The sequence below is a fragment of the Euwallacea fornicatus genome, chromosome 4 (assembly GCF_040115645.1).
Source record: "Euwallacea fornicatus isolate EFF26 chromosome 4, ASM4011564v1, whole genome shotgun sequence".
Lineage (NCBI taxonomy): Eukaryota > Metazoa > Arthropoda > Insecta > Coleoptera > Curculionidae > Euwallacea > Euwallacea fornicatus.
Window position 1 is genome coordinate 4,998,571 of NC_089544.1, and position 20,041 is coordinate 5,018,611.

At 31.7% G+C, this 20,041-nt stretch overlaps 2 protein-coding genes across 2 annotated transcripts; one reads left to right on the plus strand and one right to left on the minus strand.

Moving 5' to 3' along the window:
- Nucleotides 1-990: 990 nt before the first annotated feature.
- On the minus strand, nt 991-2,723 carry LOC136338705 (uncharacterized; the record flags this gene model as incomplete). Its single annotated transcript, XM_066281345.1, has 3 exons — nt 991-1,391; nt 1,826-2,048; nt 2,475-2,723. Coding segments are annotated over 3 exons (582 nt in total), but the record flags the coding sequence as incomplete, so codon positions are not given.
- A 13,255-nt stretch (nt 2,724-15,978) lies between these two features.
- On the plus strand, nt 15,979-20,030 carry LOC136338814 (uncharacterized). Its single transcript, XM_066281536.1, has 5 exons — nt 15,979-16,260; nt 16,656-16,779; nt 16,833-16,918; nt 19,508-19,697; nt 19,764-20,030. The coding sequence occupies exons 1-5, from the start codon at nt 16,057-16,059 to the stop codon at nt 19,901-19,903; spliced, it is 744 nt and encodes a 247-aa protein (XP_066137633.1). The 5' UTR covers nt 15,979-16,056; the 3' UTR covers nt 19,904-20,030.
- The last annotated feature ends 11 nt before the right edge of the window (nt 20,031-20,041 follow it).

Sequence of the window (20,041 nt, forward strand, 5' to 3'; positions counted from 1 at the left end):
ACGCATGGTTTTCACCTTGCAATTTTTCATCAAGGATAAATTTCGGTAGAAGTTTGAAGATTATTTGGGGTGGCATTGATCTAAACACCGCAGTACACTTAGCGATGATAAGTCCTGATTCTCTAATTGTTTCTAGGTATATTATAAAAGTTCTTGAATCTCTTGTGACGCTTTTTGCCATATTTGTGGGCCCTCTGTTTTTATTAATGCACGATTTCATGTCGCTGGAATTATTCAAAGGGTATCGGCTCAAAATTGAAATTGAGACTATGGCCTGGCATGCAAGAAGTCCTGACATGAATCTAATAGAACATCTGGGAAACATCCTGGCAAGACAGACGAGAGTGAGGGAACTACAAACATTGGAAGAATCGCGAAATTGTGTGCTTGAAGATTGGGAATCTATACCTCAAAAAGAAATTAGAAGTTTAATAATAGTAATAAGTGGGAGAATGAAAGCTATCATCAATTCTTGGGGAGAAATCGCCAATTCTAATGTTTAAATGTATCATCAATTTTGGTTACGAAAATATGATTTTTCGATTTTTCGATTTATGTCCGATTTTTTGGTCGTAAATAAAAGAGTTGACCTTTAATGTATATTTTCAATTTTATCTGACAATTTACCAACGACAATATCATAAGTGTCGTCTTATAATATTCCGAAACTAAAATCGTTGAAAGTACTGAAGTGATTTTGTAATTTTATCTTGAAGTGTCTTGTATTGTATAATCGCAACCATATTGCTTATTCAGGTTTGCAAAATTTTTCAAAATGCCCCTTTTAAAGTTCATAGTGGAGTAACAATTAAAAGATTATATTTAAATATGTCCTCCAATCTTCCACTTATCGCACCTACATTTGGAGAAAGTGCCGCACACTGTCTTCGAGATATCGACTTCAAACACTTCAAAAAGCTCACTTTGTATACCTCGAGTAAACGTTAATCCAAAAGTTTTTCGGATGACTGAATAAAACAACTTGCAACTACTATATATATAATAATTTATTTGTCACCGTATTTTTTTATAAATTTATTCATCAAATTATATTCTAAACTTTATACGTACAAAGATATAAAATTGACTAAAAATTAAGCTACCTCGAAAATAGAGGAGATATCCCCATTAATACGTATTGCCCTGTATAAGAGCCATTATCACATAGTCATGATATCATCTCAACGATTAAATTTTTTAAATTTCAATAGATATATTTACAAGAAGGAGGAAGAGTAGAATGTATAGGCAGAAGAAATCTGTGAACTGAAAAGTGTATTTTTAATAGGGTCCACTTGCTCCAGGAGGTCCATATAAGGTATTTGGGACTCCTACCGAAAGTGAAGAACTGCTTGAACCGACACTGAGGCTGGAACCAATGCCGTTTTCTCCTTAAAAAAAAAGCGAAGATTGAATCGCTTAAAAGATTAAATCCATCGTGGCGAGAGACTCAAGATCAAGACATAGACCATCAGAATCTTGGTTTGGTCTTAATTTTTCACTCAAAACTTGGGACTCGTAGAATCAGTTAAAGTCACTGGAGTTGATCAAGGTACAAGATTCTTTTGATGGTTTTTCAATTATTCATTTTGGAATGTCTTAATGGCCATATTAGAATAATCTATTTGCCTTAAAAGATCAACGAGGTATCTAACCATTTCTAGCCCTCTGCAGTAATTCAGAATGAAGTGGTGTTATGTTAAGGTGCAATACAAAAGTTGGTAATCAAGATTTAATTTCTTGAAGTCTAGCAAGATTAATCTCGGTTTTGTCTTGCATTCCTAGTCTTGCTTTGTTCATCGCTAAACTGCGCTAAAGCTCTTACCTCCAATTAGCCGATGTTCAGAATTGATTCTAAAACCATCCGCAGCATTAACTGAAGCACTAGTTGAAGCACTGGCTGCGGCTTCAGACCTGGCTTTGTACCTGATGAAGTAGACTTCAGGCTTACTAGGAGCGGTCGGAGCAGCAGTGGGCAAAGTGATGTCAGCAACGTCTTCGGGCTTCTTAACCAACACGTAGACTAGAGTTTTTTCTTCATTTTGAGCCTGGAATTTGTTTTCAATTAGAAGTTTTCAAATTGCAGTGAAAAAAATCTAAAAAAATAATAGGTATGTAGTACTCCATTCTCATAAGATAATTCTAAATGATCGACATTTGTACCGAGTATTAGATTGGTCAGCATCAAGAACTCGCATTGCGATAATGCTATCCTGGTCACAAACTGACCATTAGCTGGAAAATAGTTTAGATATTTGAAGCAAATTTAAGACGTGATATTGTCACTGTAATAAATGAAATTGACTGTTTTGTGCATAGTTGAGTGTCTGTTTATTAATTATCCTTTGTGTTTGATCAGTACCGTTAGTATGTCAATACTGCATACTAAAAAACACTGAGCGAGACTTATAACACTAATTTATTCTTCAGAAAATGCTTTAAAAAGGCCAACTGAATTTAATACTTCTTCTTACCTGAGCTTGAAGAATCTGTTGTTGTTTCAAATCATAAGAGGGAGCCTTAATGAAGATGATTTTGTAATGCTTGGTGGATTGTCCGGCAGAAATGGGTCTCTGGGGCCGAACTTCTTCCGGCTCTGGAGGAGCTACGTGCACGTATATATGTTTCTGCACAAGAATGCCGCCTCCGACGCCACTGCTGAAGCTAGCTTTGGCGGAATTTTGTATTTCTGGTTGGATTTTAATAGATTCGTATTTAAAAAGAATATATCAAATTTTCAGTAGTTCCTGCTATTTATCCGCCAAATCCCAATTTTTAGGACATACAATTCTTTCTATTCGCGTGCCAAAAATAGGTGTTCTTTATCAGGTGGTCTTTATAGTAGTCATGGAAACGAATATTTAATTAAATGTAACTGTTGATATTATCATTTAAGCTGCATTATTTTTCGATGTTTCGGATTTAAATTGTCTTTAATTTACAGTTACAGAAAAAAGTATTCATGCATTATAGAAAATTACTGTATCAAACAGTTTATGTAAAAACCTCTTGAATATATTTTTATTAATTTACGTTCCTACAAAGTACATGTTCTAAGCTTTTTAATAGTAGCTTAACGTGTATTTACGATGTCACTTAACAAAAGAAACATTGCATATTTCCAAAAATGTTGAAATAAAATAGGAAAAAAATCATTCGTAGAGTGAAAAATTATTTACACTATAGTAATTAGCATTTACTAAGATATCTTTTTGCTTTTATCATGGCAGCTAATTTAAGCTATTAAATTATCTGTCACATTCGAGATAATTTTGTTCCGTTCTTGTAATAAAGCAGCTTTCTGTTCCTCTTTGTATGTAATTGGATGTTTTCGCATATATCTGTCTAGTTCTTCCCATAAATTTTCGATCGGGTTAATATCTGAAGATTGTGGAGGTGTATGTAATCTGTGGAGAGTTTTATAGAGCAGCCACAGACGGACTATCTCTGCTGTAGATTTCGAATCGTTCTCGTGTTGAAAATGATAACGACTCTCAAGGTGCAATATTTCGGCACTAGTTGTTAAATTTTTTTTTTATATTCAGATAGACGTGTTTGTCAATAATGTCGTCTTTGAAAATCAAATTTCCCATTCCATTTTCTGCCATACAATTCCATACCATTACACCACCTTCACCGTGTTTGATAGTGGGCCTTAGCTGTTCCTGGTTTCCGCCACACTAGTTTCCTTCTATCGGAACTCCAAACGCTATATTTACTTTAGTACGTTTTTTCCAGAAGTTTAAATACTTATTAAAATATTCATTTGCAAACCGGAGTCTTTTTTTCTATTTACTTTATTAATGTAAGGCTTTCTTCTAGCTACGTGAGCCGTGAATCCTGCTTTTTTCAGGGAATTTTTAATGATTCTAGGTGTAACACTGTTTCCAGATCTATCTTGCAAAGCCACATCTATAGTAAATGAACTTTCACGTGGATTTTTTTTCTACTTCTTAGTATAAAATGCTCATCTTGAAGATATACATAGTTTCGATAGTTTTCCAATACGAAGGCCATTCTCAATATTTCCAGAGACTTTATAATTTTTTACATCATATTAAATTATGTCATGATTTTTTCCAACAATCTCACCAATTTTCTTTAACGAATTATCTTTTTTAAAAATCCTCATCACTAATTATCTCTCTTCGATTGTTGTTTCTCTACGTTTTGAACTCATTTTATACAAATCGACACCAAACATCCACAAGTTTCTAAATACACTATTCAAATACTTGCATAAACTTGTTTATAAAGTTATTACATCATTTCTGATGCTCGGTTATTCGGCGCTTGTCGTGATATAAAATTATATGAATACTCTTTTCCCTATTTTATTTGAATATTTTTAGAAATATGCAATGTTTCTTTTGTTAAGTGATGACATAAATACATATTAAATTAATATTAAAAAGCTTAGATTATGTACTTTACATAGACATAAATTTATAAAAATATAATCAAGAGGTTCTTGCATAAATTGCATTATAAAGTAATTTTCTATACTGTATAATACATTTTCCCGCGAGTGTAGGTAAGCTTAGAAGCATAATGTTCTTCATAATCTCAGGGTATAACACACTATTTTTACTTTGAGGACTATCAACAGAATCATTGTTTACTTACGCATATTTCCACTATAAGATTGAACATAACCTCCGGAATATGCAGGTTTATCATAGAAGGAATTGGGTATGGTCGATGTGGCTGTGGTTGGAACAGGGTAGTTATATTGTGGTTTGGCATAAGCCAAAACACAAAACGTGAAAATCTGTATTGAAAAAGAAATTAATTAAGTAAATATTCAATTTTGTTGTGACATGGGTTATGATATCATTTTAAAAGGTTAATTTGGGGTAAGTGATTCATATTTAATCAATTTACTTAATTTTACTTGTTTTTTTTTTTAAACGTTATTATCTGTCCTGGTTATTATCTAAGTGGTGTTTGTTACTGTCTAGTTTTTTGTTGTGTCCGACGTTGACTTCTTGGTCAAGCTTAAATAACGAAAAGTATTGCCCATGTTTAGTCAGACATCAGTTCTTATTAAGTCAAATATTTCTTTTTCCCTTGATTTTAAACTTTTCCGCTAATGACTTTTTGGTAACGGTACAAGCATTGCTCCATTTAATTATGAAATTTTGGATATTTAAAGTAATAGTGGTGCTCTTTCACTCTGTGTTTTAAATCTCCAGAGGCTTTTCCGACATAAGCTTGTGACATTTGATATTTTTCAAGGTCGAAAGTTTGTAGTAGATCTTTTTTTTATAGACAAAAGAGAGAAGAAAATAAAAATTAAACAAATTAAAAACTAAGCACAAAATTTAATACAAATTAAAACCAATAAAAAACATTACTATTACAAACCTATTATATTATGAATAAAATCTGTGCGATTTGTTTGATTTTCCAAGAGAATCATACGAAAAAGTGATCTTAGAATCAATGAATATGATATTGGGTTATTATCTAATTTGGAGCAAAAAGCGAAAATCGAGTGTACTCCATCTGATATGTGGGCTTGTCAATATTTTTAATTTTTTTTTTGGCGATTTGATTCCTTGCGAGAAACTTTATAATACCTATAGAGATTGTCCATTTAACTACCTCTTGGACTCCTACGAGATTTATGATTTTATTAAATGACGCTAATGAAGGTAAAATTTGAAATTGGTGACAACTTTACAAGAAGTCTAAAAAAATCGATGGTAGCAATTTGCCTTCATTGGCCTTATATATATGTACATTTCCATAATTGGTTATTTTATGAAATCACAAACAAACTCATAGGAATCCGAGAGGCTGTCAAATGGATACCTTGTATTTATTAGATAGATTATATTGCTGCATCATGTGAATTTTCCCACAGAATTGAGTACATCTATTGCGAATTTTCTTACCAGATTGCGATGACCTATCGTTGCTTATTGACCTTTGCTGTCAGAGCAGTAAGAATAGTAATATCATAATCAACTATATACATATCAGCATCAGGTAATATTGCGTAATTAAACATAATGTAATCTTAAAGGCGTGTGCCTAGCATGCATCTCGTTAATATGTTTAATTAAACCTTATGTAATGCTGTGAAGTTATTGGTTTTACCATCTTCATCGGTTTATGTATACTTCGTTTATCCATTATACATTTGTACATTACATAGATAATATATATTTTTACTATGGGCTTTTCCTAAATTAGAAAAGCACTTATCAGATATAGATACTTGACATACTTCTATTTTCGAATAATGTATTATTCTTTAGCTCATAAAACATGTTGAAGCAGGTGTTTCTTCATTTTACGAGACGAAATTTTATGGACTTTTGATAGATAATGGGTGTGCCTGGTTTACCAAAAGAAAAAAGTAAATTTACCTTTATGCAAATTTCTCTTAATGCTGATTATCACTTGCACATGAAAGACCGGAAAATTTTCTCTTCTTTCTTCTTTAACGAATATAAATAGTAGATATGTATGTAATTTATAATACCTTACTATGCAGTGGGATGATTAATTATTAGGCATTTTAAAGTCTTATTAATTATTACATTTAGAAAGAAAATATTTTCTTTGGGAAAAATGGTATCTATTAATGGTATTTGAGTTCATTGATTTAGTTGCAGCTATTTTTGGTATTTAAATGTGGAAGTAAAGCCATAGAATTAGCACCCACGTGAAAATTATATCGTCTTAATTTTAGTTGAATATACAGGGTGTTCCTTAATGATTTGTGAATAGTTTAAGGTGGGATTCTATATGAAAAATAATGATAGTTTGTTATATAAACTATGCTCTAAAAATGCTTCCTGTCGAAAATACAAAGCTGCAAAATTGAGATATTTCAATGAAATTTGGTATGTAAAGACAGTTTATAAAGGAGTATTAATTACGATAAAAATATACCCAAAAAATTCAATGCAAAACAGAGGATAGTTACAGCATGTGACAGAATACGAAATACTCCGGGAATATAGGAAAAAGTGCACAATTCGATGAGAAGAAGGGCGAGAGCATGCATATTAAGTAAAGAGGGTCATTTTCAACACTTATTGTAAAAATAGTTTTTTTTTGTTTTTTATTGTTGTTGTAAGTTGTGTGTATTGTGTAGTTTTAATTCATATTTCATTAGTATGTTAACCCATAATGTGTTAAATTTTCTACTTTTTTATTTGTCGTATTAAAATAGGTTTGAATAAGTTTGCATTAAAACGTATGTTTTTATTACAATTAATGCCCCTTTATAAATTGTCTTTACATTCCAAATTTCATTGAAATATCTTAAGCGATTTCAAAATATTCATTAAGTTCCAATTTCTTTTCTAAAACTTTGCATCTCTGTATTTTTATAAAGAGGCATTTTTGGAATAAACCTTATATGACAAATTATCGTTATTTTTTCATATAGAATTGCATTTTAAAATATCCGCAAATCATTAAGGAACACCCTCCATATATATAAATATAATTAATTTGATATCTAGCTGTAATTTTTTTTGAAGAATTTTATTTAAATGTTAATTTTAACATTTTCCGACCTCTCAATCAAAACAGTCCGAGAAGAAATAGAGAGCTACTCAAATAACTACATACGAAGATTAGATCACCACCCAAATCACTTAGCCATAAATTTACTGGACACAGCGACATATACATCCAGGTTGAAGAGATTCAACCCTCTAGATTCGCCACATAGATTCAACTAAGTAAGGGACTGAAATGTTGGTCCTTTTACTACACCACTTAGTACTATAATTTGTAATTGCCAGCATAGATATTGAATGTCCAATTTATTTTTACCTTTATTGTGACATATTGTATCTCTACAAGTAATTAAATTTAAAAAAATAAATAAATAAAAAAAAAAAAAAAATTAACATTTTACCAATATGGTACTCATAACATCTTATTGTTCCATATAACTAATCACCACCGAGTTGCACTAGTGTAATTATCGTCAATTTACATTAGCGCAATTTTGGCTTTGAGAGCGACAAAACGGTGAAATAATTGAATCTTGCCAATGATTCAAAGATTTGATTAATGAATTCATTCATTATACAGTGTTCAAGATAATTATGTTTATCATCTCGTAAACAGAAATTTTAAGGAATGTTTAACAAAATTTTAAATCACCTTTTTTATTCTATTTTATGTAATGTCTAGGCTGTAAAGTGACCCTTTTATTACCTAAGCAGTAAAAGTAAAAATATCTAAATAAATATAAACAAAAATTAAACGAAAAAATATTTTACTTAGCACCAATTGGAGCATAAAGAGTTATAATTAAATGAAGGCCGCAATAAAAAAAACAGATGTTCGAATACGAAAAGTGTAATAAAAATAATGTTTCTAAACCGTTTTCAAGGTGACTGGTTATATTCATTAGATTGTTAGATTGTTTTTCAATTTTTCTTTGGTATTCTTTGACCTATTTAGATTTATTGTTCTCATGGAAACTTAAACAAATAAAAAGAAGTTTGCCATTACTCATTAATTTGTTCATTGTTCAATTGTTGTAATTTTCAATCACTACAATTTACGTTTTTAAAATAAAAGTTATAGGTCGATTTAATCACACATCTAAGAAATGCACCTACACGATGGCTATTGGAATGGTAAGGAACGCATAAAGTGTAAATAGCTATTTTTGAAACTTTTTCTAAACTAACTTTCAAAAAAATATTTTTAGGTCAAATATGTTCTTTCTAACCTTGATTAGGATAAAATTTTAATAAAAACCAATGTACTTACTAGAAGAATTCTCATCCTGTCACGTAGCTCACCACATAAACAGACCCCAAATGTATGATGACCAAAGTATTGGCATTTGGCTTTTATACGAATTACATCTCAGTCCACTAATAAATACCAATGGGGGGAGTCTTCAATTTGTTCTTCTTCATTCTTCAGCCGGGAGCATTTTTTTTGTTGTAAAACCATCCGCGTGTAAATCATACGTAACCATTTGAGATAAAAGTGAAAATTGTCAAAAGGTTGCGACCTCCGTGAAACCTTTGAATAGTCAGACAATTATTCAAATCGGATAAGAATTATCGATCCATTGATCCATTACGTCGAACGATTGTATTTGCCACTGCGAAGAAAATTTGGTTCTTACTTGAGGGTTTACGAAATTTTTAGTAGATGTACCTTTTATTACTGCGAGAGAATTTTCTCAATAATGCGAATCTATAGTGTGTTTCCTAAATTTTAGGACAAAATTTAGGAAGCTATTCTCTGAGTGATTTTAAGAATTTTTTGCCCTTTGACAATTGTAGGAAAAATGTTTTGTTTCCTAGATACAAGGCCATAAATGTTTATCGACAATTTTTTTTTTTTTAGTAAAGTGGTTAAAATAAGAGTAGCAATACGTTGAACGTAATTTAATTTGAATACGTTTCCAAATTTGTCACTTTTAATCTTTTTTTTTTATCATCAATACCTATACGAACGCTGAGATGACTGACATGCCTTTCATGTATGGACTTGCCGATGGAAATTTGTTACGGGTCAGGCAATTTTACATTGAACGATTTCCGAATCGTAATGTTCCCAATCGAAACATGTTCGAAATAATTAATCTACGTCTTCGTGAAACAGGTACATTAAAAGGAAGTGGGTGTGCAAGGAGACCAGTCGCAGTGAGAACAGTAGAATCGGAAGAAAATGTGCTAAACATAATTGAGGAAAATTCAGGTACTTCTACCAGTAAGATTGGAAGGGCTTTGAATGTTAGTAATAAAACTCTGTGGAAAATTTTGAGGGATAATTTGTTGTGCCCGTACCACATACAATATGTTTAGGCTCTTCTTCTTACAGATTTTCCCTTGAAAATTGCATTTTGTCAATGGCTTTTGCACACATCGGTGCAAATTCCGCAACTACCGTTTGTTGATTCTTTTTACCGATGAAGCAAATATCTCGAGAAATGCAGTAAGGAATTTTCATAACAATCATGCATGGGCCGAAGAACATCCACACGAAGTAGTAGAAGTTAATTTTCAACACCAACTTTTGTCAAATGTTTGGGTTAGAATTGTGGGTGATTGGCTAATGGGACGAATATTTCTATCAGAAAGGCTTACATGTGTAGTTTATCGTAACTTTTTGGAACAATCGCTTCCTAAATTCCTTGTAGATGTACCATTAGCAATCAGAAATACTATATGGTTTATGCACGATGGAACACCAGCGCATTTTAGTGGGATTGCTTGAAAATTTTTAATGGAAACATATGGATATTGCTGGATTGGTCATGGTGGACCTCACTTATGGCCAACTATATCTTTAGATTTGATCCCTCTGGACTATTTTCTATGGGGTTATTTAAAATCATTAATTTACTTTAATCCAGTGGGAAACCTGGAAGATTTGAGAAATCGCATAATTGATGGGTGCAATTCAATAAAAAACACTCCTGGTATTTTTGGAAGAATTCGGCTGTCAATGAGGAGAAGATTAGAAGTATGCATCCAAGCTACCGGCAGTAATTTTGAACAATTATCCTAACTTTTAATAAATTTCATCAAAAACATCTAGGACAACAAAGAATTTGTCCTAAAATCGTCAAAGGACAAAATATACTTAAAATTACTCAGAGAATAACCCTTTAAATTTTTGCCTAACATTTAGGAAAGACACTGTATAATATTTCGAGGTTTAACGATTTCTAAAACATGATATTTTACGCCTACTAATTGCTCTCGCGACCGTCCTGTATATGGAAATCTTATTGGATTTATTCCGAAAAGAGATATGCAGGGTGTCATTCAAATACGTGAACAAGCTTCAAGGTGTGTTTCCTTGAGCGGTTGTACGTCGAAAAGTTTATATAAACATGGGTGCGGTAATGTTTCGTTTTCAAGAAAGAAGGAGTAAATTTTTTTTAAAAAACGGTTTTTTCATCAAAATAAAACCTTATTTTAGCACATTCAACTTAATTTCCTGATGCAAATTATGGGTAGAACTGGATAGGTCGCGCGGGTCTACAGGCATGGCCATCCAGGTCACCGAATATAAATCCATTAGATTTTTTCCTTGGGGGCATACAAACTCTTTCGTTTGTAAAATTCCAATCAACAATGAAGAAGAATTAATCCAACAGATCGGGATTTATGTAATCAAATAAAGTATATGCAGGGAATATTTTAATATGTTCCGCAATCGATGTTAACACGAGCTAATTCTTGTATTGAAATTGAAGGACATTTTTAGTAACTATTGTGAGTTTCGTGTTATCTATTGTCAAATGTTGTTTTTACTAAAAAATACATATTATTTATTTAAGTGCAGTTTTAATAAAGCGTGTTTCTTGTTTGATTTTTTTCTAATTTGCTGCGTTACCCCTGTGCAGACTGTTGCATTTTCTTGTTGTTTAGAATTTCTTTTTAATATAAAACGATTTTTGTTTTAAAGTTTCACACCCTATATCTTGAAAACGAAGCATTACCAGACCTATGTTTATATAAACTTTTCGGTTCGGAGAACAACTCATTGAATTATCCTTTGAAGTTTGTCCACGCACTTAACTAACACCAAAGCTATTATGCGGCAGTTGGGCCTCCTCCGTATCCATTACTAATGCAGCGTGACATAATGCTCATTCTTTAACGGCCGACAGCAATTGTTGACGTGTGGGTATTAAAGCGCACTATGATGTGTTAACAAACAGATGTGAACAGGGAAAAATTTTCAAATTTTCTTTAATTTATCTCAACATACTAATCTTCTTGAGATAAAATTATTATTGCAATACGGAGGTTATCCACACATATGAAATAATGTTTTATGTGAAAAAAATTGCAATATTTATAAAATATTGAATATGAAGAGAATTTTATAATGGCATAAAATACCAAACTAATGCTATTTCAACACAGAGCAGTGACAAGTAAGATTTTAGCAGTTCCTAATTGATTTATTGACAGGTGTAATTTAATTTGCGGTTGAGTAATGAGAGTTAATAAAGATGACTATTTTCCTTTTCAAAACTGTTTGACAAATAGATAAAACGTATTGTCTAATAACCACCTTTTGAGTTGCGAAGAGCTCATGATGAAGACATATTAATTGAATATTATCATCATAGGTCACAAATATTGAATACTGTAAATCTACCGCTCTCAAAAGTCCTCCAAATCGTAGGCAATAACGCAACCGTCATTCATTTATTTCTTTCTCGAATTATACTTTTAACCTTCTTCATATATGTAAATTAGATGAAAGCACGAAAAGCCGAGAAACTGTTATTTTACTAACTACTATTACTTGCAAAGTTATTCTCAACACAAAATACATATCTAAAGAAAGGTGGGTGTTGTGAAAAGCCATAAATTACAATATAAGTCTAACCACCAAACAATTACGTAAAAGCTTGTGAAAAGTTTTATTTTTAATACAAACAGTATTTAAAGAAATTAGTTTTTCTATTTGAACAGAGTCGTCCCTGCGTCCTCATTGCCCCTATTTTATTGATAATTTGACGGTTTACGGCTTTTGCAATAATGATTTATACTGAATTAGTTTCAAATCTATATGCAAAATGAGCATACGTTGTGCAACAGCATTCACAAGATTTAGTTTAACACTACTAATTCGTGTAATTCGTTCTGCCGTAGTGACACAATTATTATAACACAGAGTGAGAGCAGTACGCCCCACGTGAATTTAGTGCAAATAAGATTAATTATCAACTTAAACAACCTTTTCTGACGACCTTTACAAAGTGATAAAGGTAAGATGCACGTAAGACCATGGGCGGAATGTTTCTATACACTGTTTGATTTATGGACAAATTACCATCAAAACCTAGTAACCAATCAATATTCATTAGCAGTACTTATGCCACTGCAAAAGTACCCTAAATTATTGATTAATTCATTCGAAAATTAACAGGACGCATTATAAAGATGCCGCTGTTAGCAATTCTTGACCTAATCTTGCATTACTTCATGGGCATGTAACTCTTGTGCTTCAAGAGTCAATTATTTATTAAATATATTTAATCTCGGTGTTAGATCAGGTGTATTCCATAATAACTTTCGTATTTGGAAAATGCGTGTAGGAACCTAATCATTTATTATTACGCGCACAACGTTACATAAGGCTGTACCCACCTTAAACCAAGTAAATCGTATTTAAATCCTCCTAAAGTTTGTCAGGTCGGAGACCAATACCTGACCTTTAAGGTCATTTTTTGTAGCATTCCAGCAATAAGAAGGAGAAAGTTGATATTTTGATTTTGCAGTAAAGTAGACATAAAGTATAGATAGGTAAGTAAAGTATAACTATGCATAGGTGCAAATACCGATCATGCCAAAAAGAAGAAAGAGAAATTAATTTTTCGTCGATTTTGATTCGTGAAGTCTAAAACGTCGGAGATTATAGATATACAACGAGGTCTCAATATAGGAACGGTTTAAACTTTTTCCCTGTATACCGTGTAGCTCTAAATTGTACCCCTCCCTTTCTCACTCCCGGTTGACTTATTACCGAATTATTATTACTATATCATTAAAATGCAGTATTAAAGAGGATAAAATGCTATATTTTAATTTAGATTTGTTAGAAAAAAATGTTTCAAAACATTCAATGATATTTTGGTATTCAAAATCTATCGATTGGTTTTTGAGTAAAACAGATATAAATTTCGTAAAAAATGCAATATAAACTCAGTTAAATAGTACGTAAACAATGAGCCAACTTGTTCGTTGATAGGAAATTGGTTTGTTTTCGATTTTATGCTTCCAAACAAGTTTGGTTAAAAATAATAATAATAAAAATAGCCAGACTTTTTGTTATCACAAAATGGAAAACAAACTAATTTCCTGTCAACAAACAAGTTTTTAATTATTTACGTACTTTTTAACTGAGTTTGTATTGCATTTTTTACCAAACTTATATCTGTTTTCTCAAAAACTAGTTGATAGATATTGAAGCGCAATACACCATTGAATATACATAGTTTTGAAACAACTTTAACTTTAGGTATTAGTTTACCCATGTTTCAATTTGTAAAAAATTAGTAATATTTGAGCTACTGGTGACTTAAGCCAGATTAAAAAAAATAAACAACCCCGAAAAAATAGTATTTTTGTCATATTTATTACCGCTTTTGAATTTTGTACGGAATTAGTCCTACGGAAGGTAACATTATGTAGATTTTAGTGAACCTACAGGGCTATAACATGTCATAAATGAAATAACTTGAAAACTGCTAAAACTATACGTAAAATACCGGTACCTTTCGAATAACGTAAATGCAGTTAAATCATAATATTTTTGCAGAATGAATATGTTGATGAAGTTTGGCTCATTAAATGGGGAGCACTCTATATAGGCAAAAGTAAACAAAGATTGCGTTGCTTGCTTCATCTTAACCCTTCGTTGAATCTAAGAAAGTCACCAATATCCTTTGTTTCTCTTGGTTCCCTTGTACCTAATTACCTCGAAAATTGAATGTACTTTTCAATAATACAGGGTGTCCATTTAACAGCCCCTCAGTCTCCTATTAGTTCATTTGCGATTTCAGTTAAAAAATCAATGCATGAGGCTAATGAAGGTAAATTTTGAAATTAGTGACAACTCTACAAAGTGTCCCAAAAAAACTGCGCGTTATAAAGTGGTTTTTTTTTAATGGCATCATTTGCATTTTTTTCACGTAATAGCAGTTTCTCTGGATCCTGTGCCAGTTCCTAGATTTTTTTAACCCTGAGGTGCACTGATTCGAAGCCATGACGTTTTTAAAGAAATTTTAGACGTTGGTAGTGCCACGTAGAAAAATTAATATTGTAGTTTGCTTAAGTTCGATTTGGATAATTTTAGGATGGATTCTGATATAGGATTACCTCAACAGGCGCGGGTACTAATTTAACCAAAAATACACACAGGGTATTAACAATAGCAACTATAATTTTCATTTTTTCCCTTCCATTTTTCCTCCACCAGGCAAAACTTAAAAAAAAAACGTTGAAACCATAGCAACGTATGATTAACACTAAAACACGTAGCCATGAATGCAAGGTTCCCCGAAATAATTAATAACTACTTTAATATTTAAGGTAAATAGACATTATTTTATGCCAAAATGAAGAAAAATCAATTTTCTTTCGTACTGCGCCATAAAAAATATACCGTTCTATTTGGAAAACCAAAACAAATTTATGTTAAGGAGGCGAAAACTAAAGTTGTCATTGTGAACACCCTGTGTGTGTTTTTGGCTAAATGAATATTCTTGCCTTTTAAGGTGACCTTATATGAGAAACCGTCTTAAAATTATAAAAATTGAACTTAAGCTAACGGCGATATTAATGTTTTCGTGAGATACTACATATGTGTAAATTTTTTTTTCAAAATGTCACAGTTTCGAGTTACTGCACCTCAAAGAAAAAAAAATCTGGGAACTAAAACAAGATCAAGAGAAGATTTTATCATGTGAATAAACATGCAGGTGATTCTATTTAAAAAAATGTCAGTTTATGACGCTTTTTTGGGACACCATGTAGGGTTGTCGTAATTTTTAAATTTACCTTTATTAACCAAATATACATGGGAGCCCGAGGGGGCTGTTAAATTCATATCCTATATAAGGACATTAGATTCATATACTTTAGCGAGAAACGAGTTTCCTTGGTAACAACAAAACTAACCAATCCTTTTGTATTTACTTTCACAGGTCTATTTTGTTCCAGAATATGCAGATTGAACAGTTGCGATTTGGGAAGCCCACTTCTACCCATAGATTGTGGTAAAACCTTCTTCATCCTATTGCTTCCATCTGGTATGAACTATCAAATAAATGTTCCTTTGAGTACTTACTTGTGCAGCTGAAAAATACAGGTTTTTAAAAATGAATATAAATATGTTATGTCTATTAAATTTTCAGAGTTCCCACCGTTAATGCACCTGATAATAATGATGCAAAATAACGTATAGGTACTGATGTATTTATCGATTACAACTGTTGTAACAAATGCAAATGTAAAAACGTTCACGAATAGCGGCGGTATTATGATGGATAAAATCTCCATTAATAAATTATGAATTTGTCACAAAATGCCTACACATGTTTCAAATTATTCTATTGTGAAAGATATTTTTATAGTGAAAGCTATTTTGCGGGTATTTCCTTTAGTATTTGCACACGAGGGTTTGTCGCGTTACGCGCCAGATACTCGACTGGTCATCAACATGATTTATGTCTTTTGCCTTTGGTTTTCTTTGAGACTTGGTACGATTTTAATATCTATATTTTCAGCCGTAAGTAAACTTAATTGAAAAATCTATTAGCACCTTTATTCAATTGCCCAGAAGAAGTACACAAATAGCTGTTTCAAAGGATGATTCTGGTGATGTTTTCCTAGCGATAAAACTAATAAAACATTACACAATCCGATTACAACATGTAATCTAGGTATTATTTGTTTATTCTCTTCCGAAATCGCTTACACACTCTTGTCCTAACTATCAGCGTCTTGCTTCTTGGTAATTCGGCCTTGCCACTTTTCTTGTTAAATCTGCATAACGACTTGTGATTATCAAATTGCTACTGAAATGTTAATGGCTGATTTACTACTTGATGGAGCAAAAACTACTTATTTTATAGTTAAAACAATCTTCCACTTTTGTATTTCACATTTAATTTTTAATTTCAGATTAAAGGAACGTGCATTATGATCTTATTAACATATAAGAATATGGAAGAATTGAAGATAACTGTTGAGAAATTTCTTGTAAACATTAATTATAATGAAAGTTTCGTTCTATTTCTGGTAGAAGGTATGACCATGGTTATAATTCCAATTTTAGTGTTTCTGAAATGTTTTTTGTAGAATTTGACATAGCGTTCTTCGCATTGATTACCTTCTTTAGTTTATACCTGGTGTCTTGCGTTCTAACAGGTATAGGTGCTTTTTGGGTAGGTTTAAACGATTTTTAGCCTATCGTTTTAAGTATACAGGGTGTTTCACGAGGAGATGCACATACTCCAGTATGTTATTTTACAGGGCGCCCCAAATTACTGCATAAAAAATATGGCGTGTTAGGTAAACTTAGCGATATCTAATATTGCTTCTTTTTGCTGTTATGAGGAGCCAAAGTTCTCAATTTAATATAGTTTTTTTGAAATAGCTGCTCAACTTCTTTATCAGCTTTCATTAATATTGGAACTAACAGTTACTATATAAATTGGTTTATAAGCGGGATCTTTTTTTAATGCGTAAAAATATCTAAAATAGCTCGTGGTTTGTAAATAAAAATTTGGCACCTTCTATATGAATGCCTTAAAATTTTTTTATGCCACTAGCACACTTTATTTTAAAACTTTTTTGTCTCTCGTAAAATCTTCGTCAGACATACCGTTTCTCCACAAAAAAATTATTAGCAATACCATGCAATTGATCATTGTTGCAAAAGGAATGTTAAAATAATCTACGTAATGTCCAAAGCTGCCATTAATTTTTTTGGAAAAAAAATTATTTACGTATTTAGGAAAACGGGTAAAATTTTAAACATTTGTTATCAGAACAAAATTAAATTGATAGTTATTTAGAATTAAAGCTTCTTTTATGTTTTCGTCCCGACCAAGTGACAATGATGAATTGTAAGGTACCGGAAATATTTTTTTTGTAGAGAACCTACATGTCTAAAAAATTTTAGAAGAGACAAAAAAGTTTCAAATTAAAGTCAACTAGCGAGAGGGAAAAAATTAAAGTTATTCGTATAGGAGTAATAAAATTATAAACTTTTATTTACGAACCATGCACTATTTTTAATATTTCCACATATGAAAAACAGATTCCATTATCGTCGTTTGTGGTTTTGAAAAAGAACATTTTTCTCGTTTTTTGTCAAATTTAACATCGTGATCAAAAACTAAACATTGCGAAACATACTTTACCAATTTTGTCCCGCATTTTGTAAATTTTTACTCTTTGATTCACGAATTCGCATCGCAAATTATAAATTTCCTTCTCCCTTCTGGGAATTTTGGATTTTTGTTTAATTTTTCCACTTGAAAGTAATGATTTGACGGTCAGAATTGAAAAATTGACCTAAAGAATCGATGAAACCACTTTATCTGAAAGATGCGAGTTTGTTTAGGGAAACTTACTGATGACCTCACGTGATTTCAAACGTTCCAGTTATCTACAAATTAGAATATTAAGAAAATACTGAGAACAGAGCCTTGTCAGACGTCCTAGGAGTTAATCTATGTATCACATCGATAGGGATAGGCAAAATGATGATAGAAAACATAAAAAGAAACTAACTTGTTTTGAAAAAAAAACTAAAAAGCGCTTAATAAATTGCCATTTATGTTTCAAAAAATAGACGGAGTTCCAAATTCCATGTTACAGCCATTATTTTGATAACGCCTGTAGATGGAGAGAAAATATTCATACTAAAGATGTAGCGTGCATTTAAAGCTATATGAATTGTAATAACTTTTGTATATGGAGTGTGTCAAAAATAAGTTAGGTGTGTATCTTTTCTTTGTTGAAATGGAACCCTTTGAATATTTGTCAATTTTCCAATTCTCGTTTCAAATACAGACACTTTTCATGTAAAATACATATGGTCTACAATCAACAATTCACCAATTATAACAATGTTTTTATTTTTATAAGGGTTCTTTAATAGGAGAAAGATATTTGCTCTTTCTAGAAAATGAGATGGCATTATTACTTAAGAAACTTCCCTTGGAAGGTAAGATATCGTTGTGCTGGCAGCAAGATGGTGCACCTGCCTACAATTCTAGGAGAGTTGCAGAATTTTTAGAAGCAACGTATGGAAATAAGTTAATAGCGACTGATTAAGTGGCCAATCCACAGCCCAGATTTGACGTCACTTGACTTTTTCTTGTAGGTGGTAAAGGATACTGTCTATTTTTTCCAACCGTAAAATTTAAAAGGATTAAAGACAAAAATAAAAATGATTAGTATACACATTATTCCTGCTAGCATTAAAGTCGCTTGCTCAAGAGAATTTAATAGGAGAATGGAAGAATGTCTTATTTGTAACAGAAAACATTTCGAATCATATTTATAAATAGGCGCATACTTAATTTTGTTTAAAGTTTTTCATAATAAAGTTTAAATAGATTCAGAGATTTGTTGAAACATTGTTATAATTGGTAAATTGTTGGTTGTAAACTATATGTACTTTATATGAATAGTGTCAAGAATTAAATTGCAAATCGGAAAATTGACAAATTCGGGGGGTTCATTTGAAAAACCAAAAGATATACCTGTAACTTATTTTTGACGTATTCCGTATACAAGAATTATTATGTTTCATACAGCTCTAAATGCATCCTACGCCTTTAGTGAATATGAATATTTTCTTTTCATCTACAAGACTTGTCCAAATTATGGCTGTAACATTTAATCTGAGACGCGCTGCATATAATTTATTGAAATGTTTAGCTTTTTAATTTCACCCTTAAGGGGATTAGAAGGTTCCATCTGAGGCAAATTCCCTTTTATAATTTTTATTGTTATTTTAGTGTATACCTAGATTGTGTTATCCATTTCTGCCTCTGCAATTGATCCTAGTGTTCCTCAACCTGTTCATCTATACCGTCTTCTTTAAATATCTCTTGTACTTAGCTTTTTTGCTTATTGACGAGCAAAACCAGTCCACTTTCGAGCTAACCGAAGTGATTTCATGTCTAACTCTCGCCATATTTTATGTCTGTAAGTATAAATCTTGAGTGTATAAAGCGAACTTTTATGTTTTTTTTTTACTTTCTATTCCAATAGTCTACGAAATCTATGAAATTTTATGCGTCTACAGCTTCATTCAGGTGGTGAACGACTTGAGCCATCAAGTAATGAAGATGTCACTTATTTCGGTCCTCCCTACAACTAGCAGGACATGTAAATTAAGTAAACATAAATAAAACATCGGAAAAAAAACGATATCTATATTTCAACTTTATTGCAACGCTAAACACACAATAGGTAATAGGAGAAAATCTTGCCAGAACATTAAGGAACACGTAATTTTTGTCCAGTATTTGTTTCATAATATACACAAT

Coding starts and splice junctions, on each gene's coding strand:
- LOC136338814 (XM_066281536.1), top strand. CDS start 16,057: ATGCCTACACATGTTTCAAATTATTCTATTGTGAAAGATATTTTTATA. Junction 16,919..19,507: donor CAGGTATAGGTGCTTTTTGG/GTAGGTTTAAAC, acceptor TTGTTATTTTAG/TGTATACCTAGATTGTGTTA. Junction 19,698..19,763: donor TCTCGCCATATTTTATGTCT/GTAAGTATAAAT, acceptor CTATTCCAATAG/TCTACGAAATCTATGAAATT.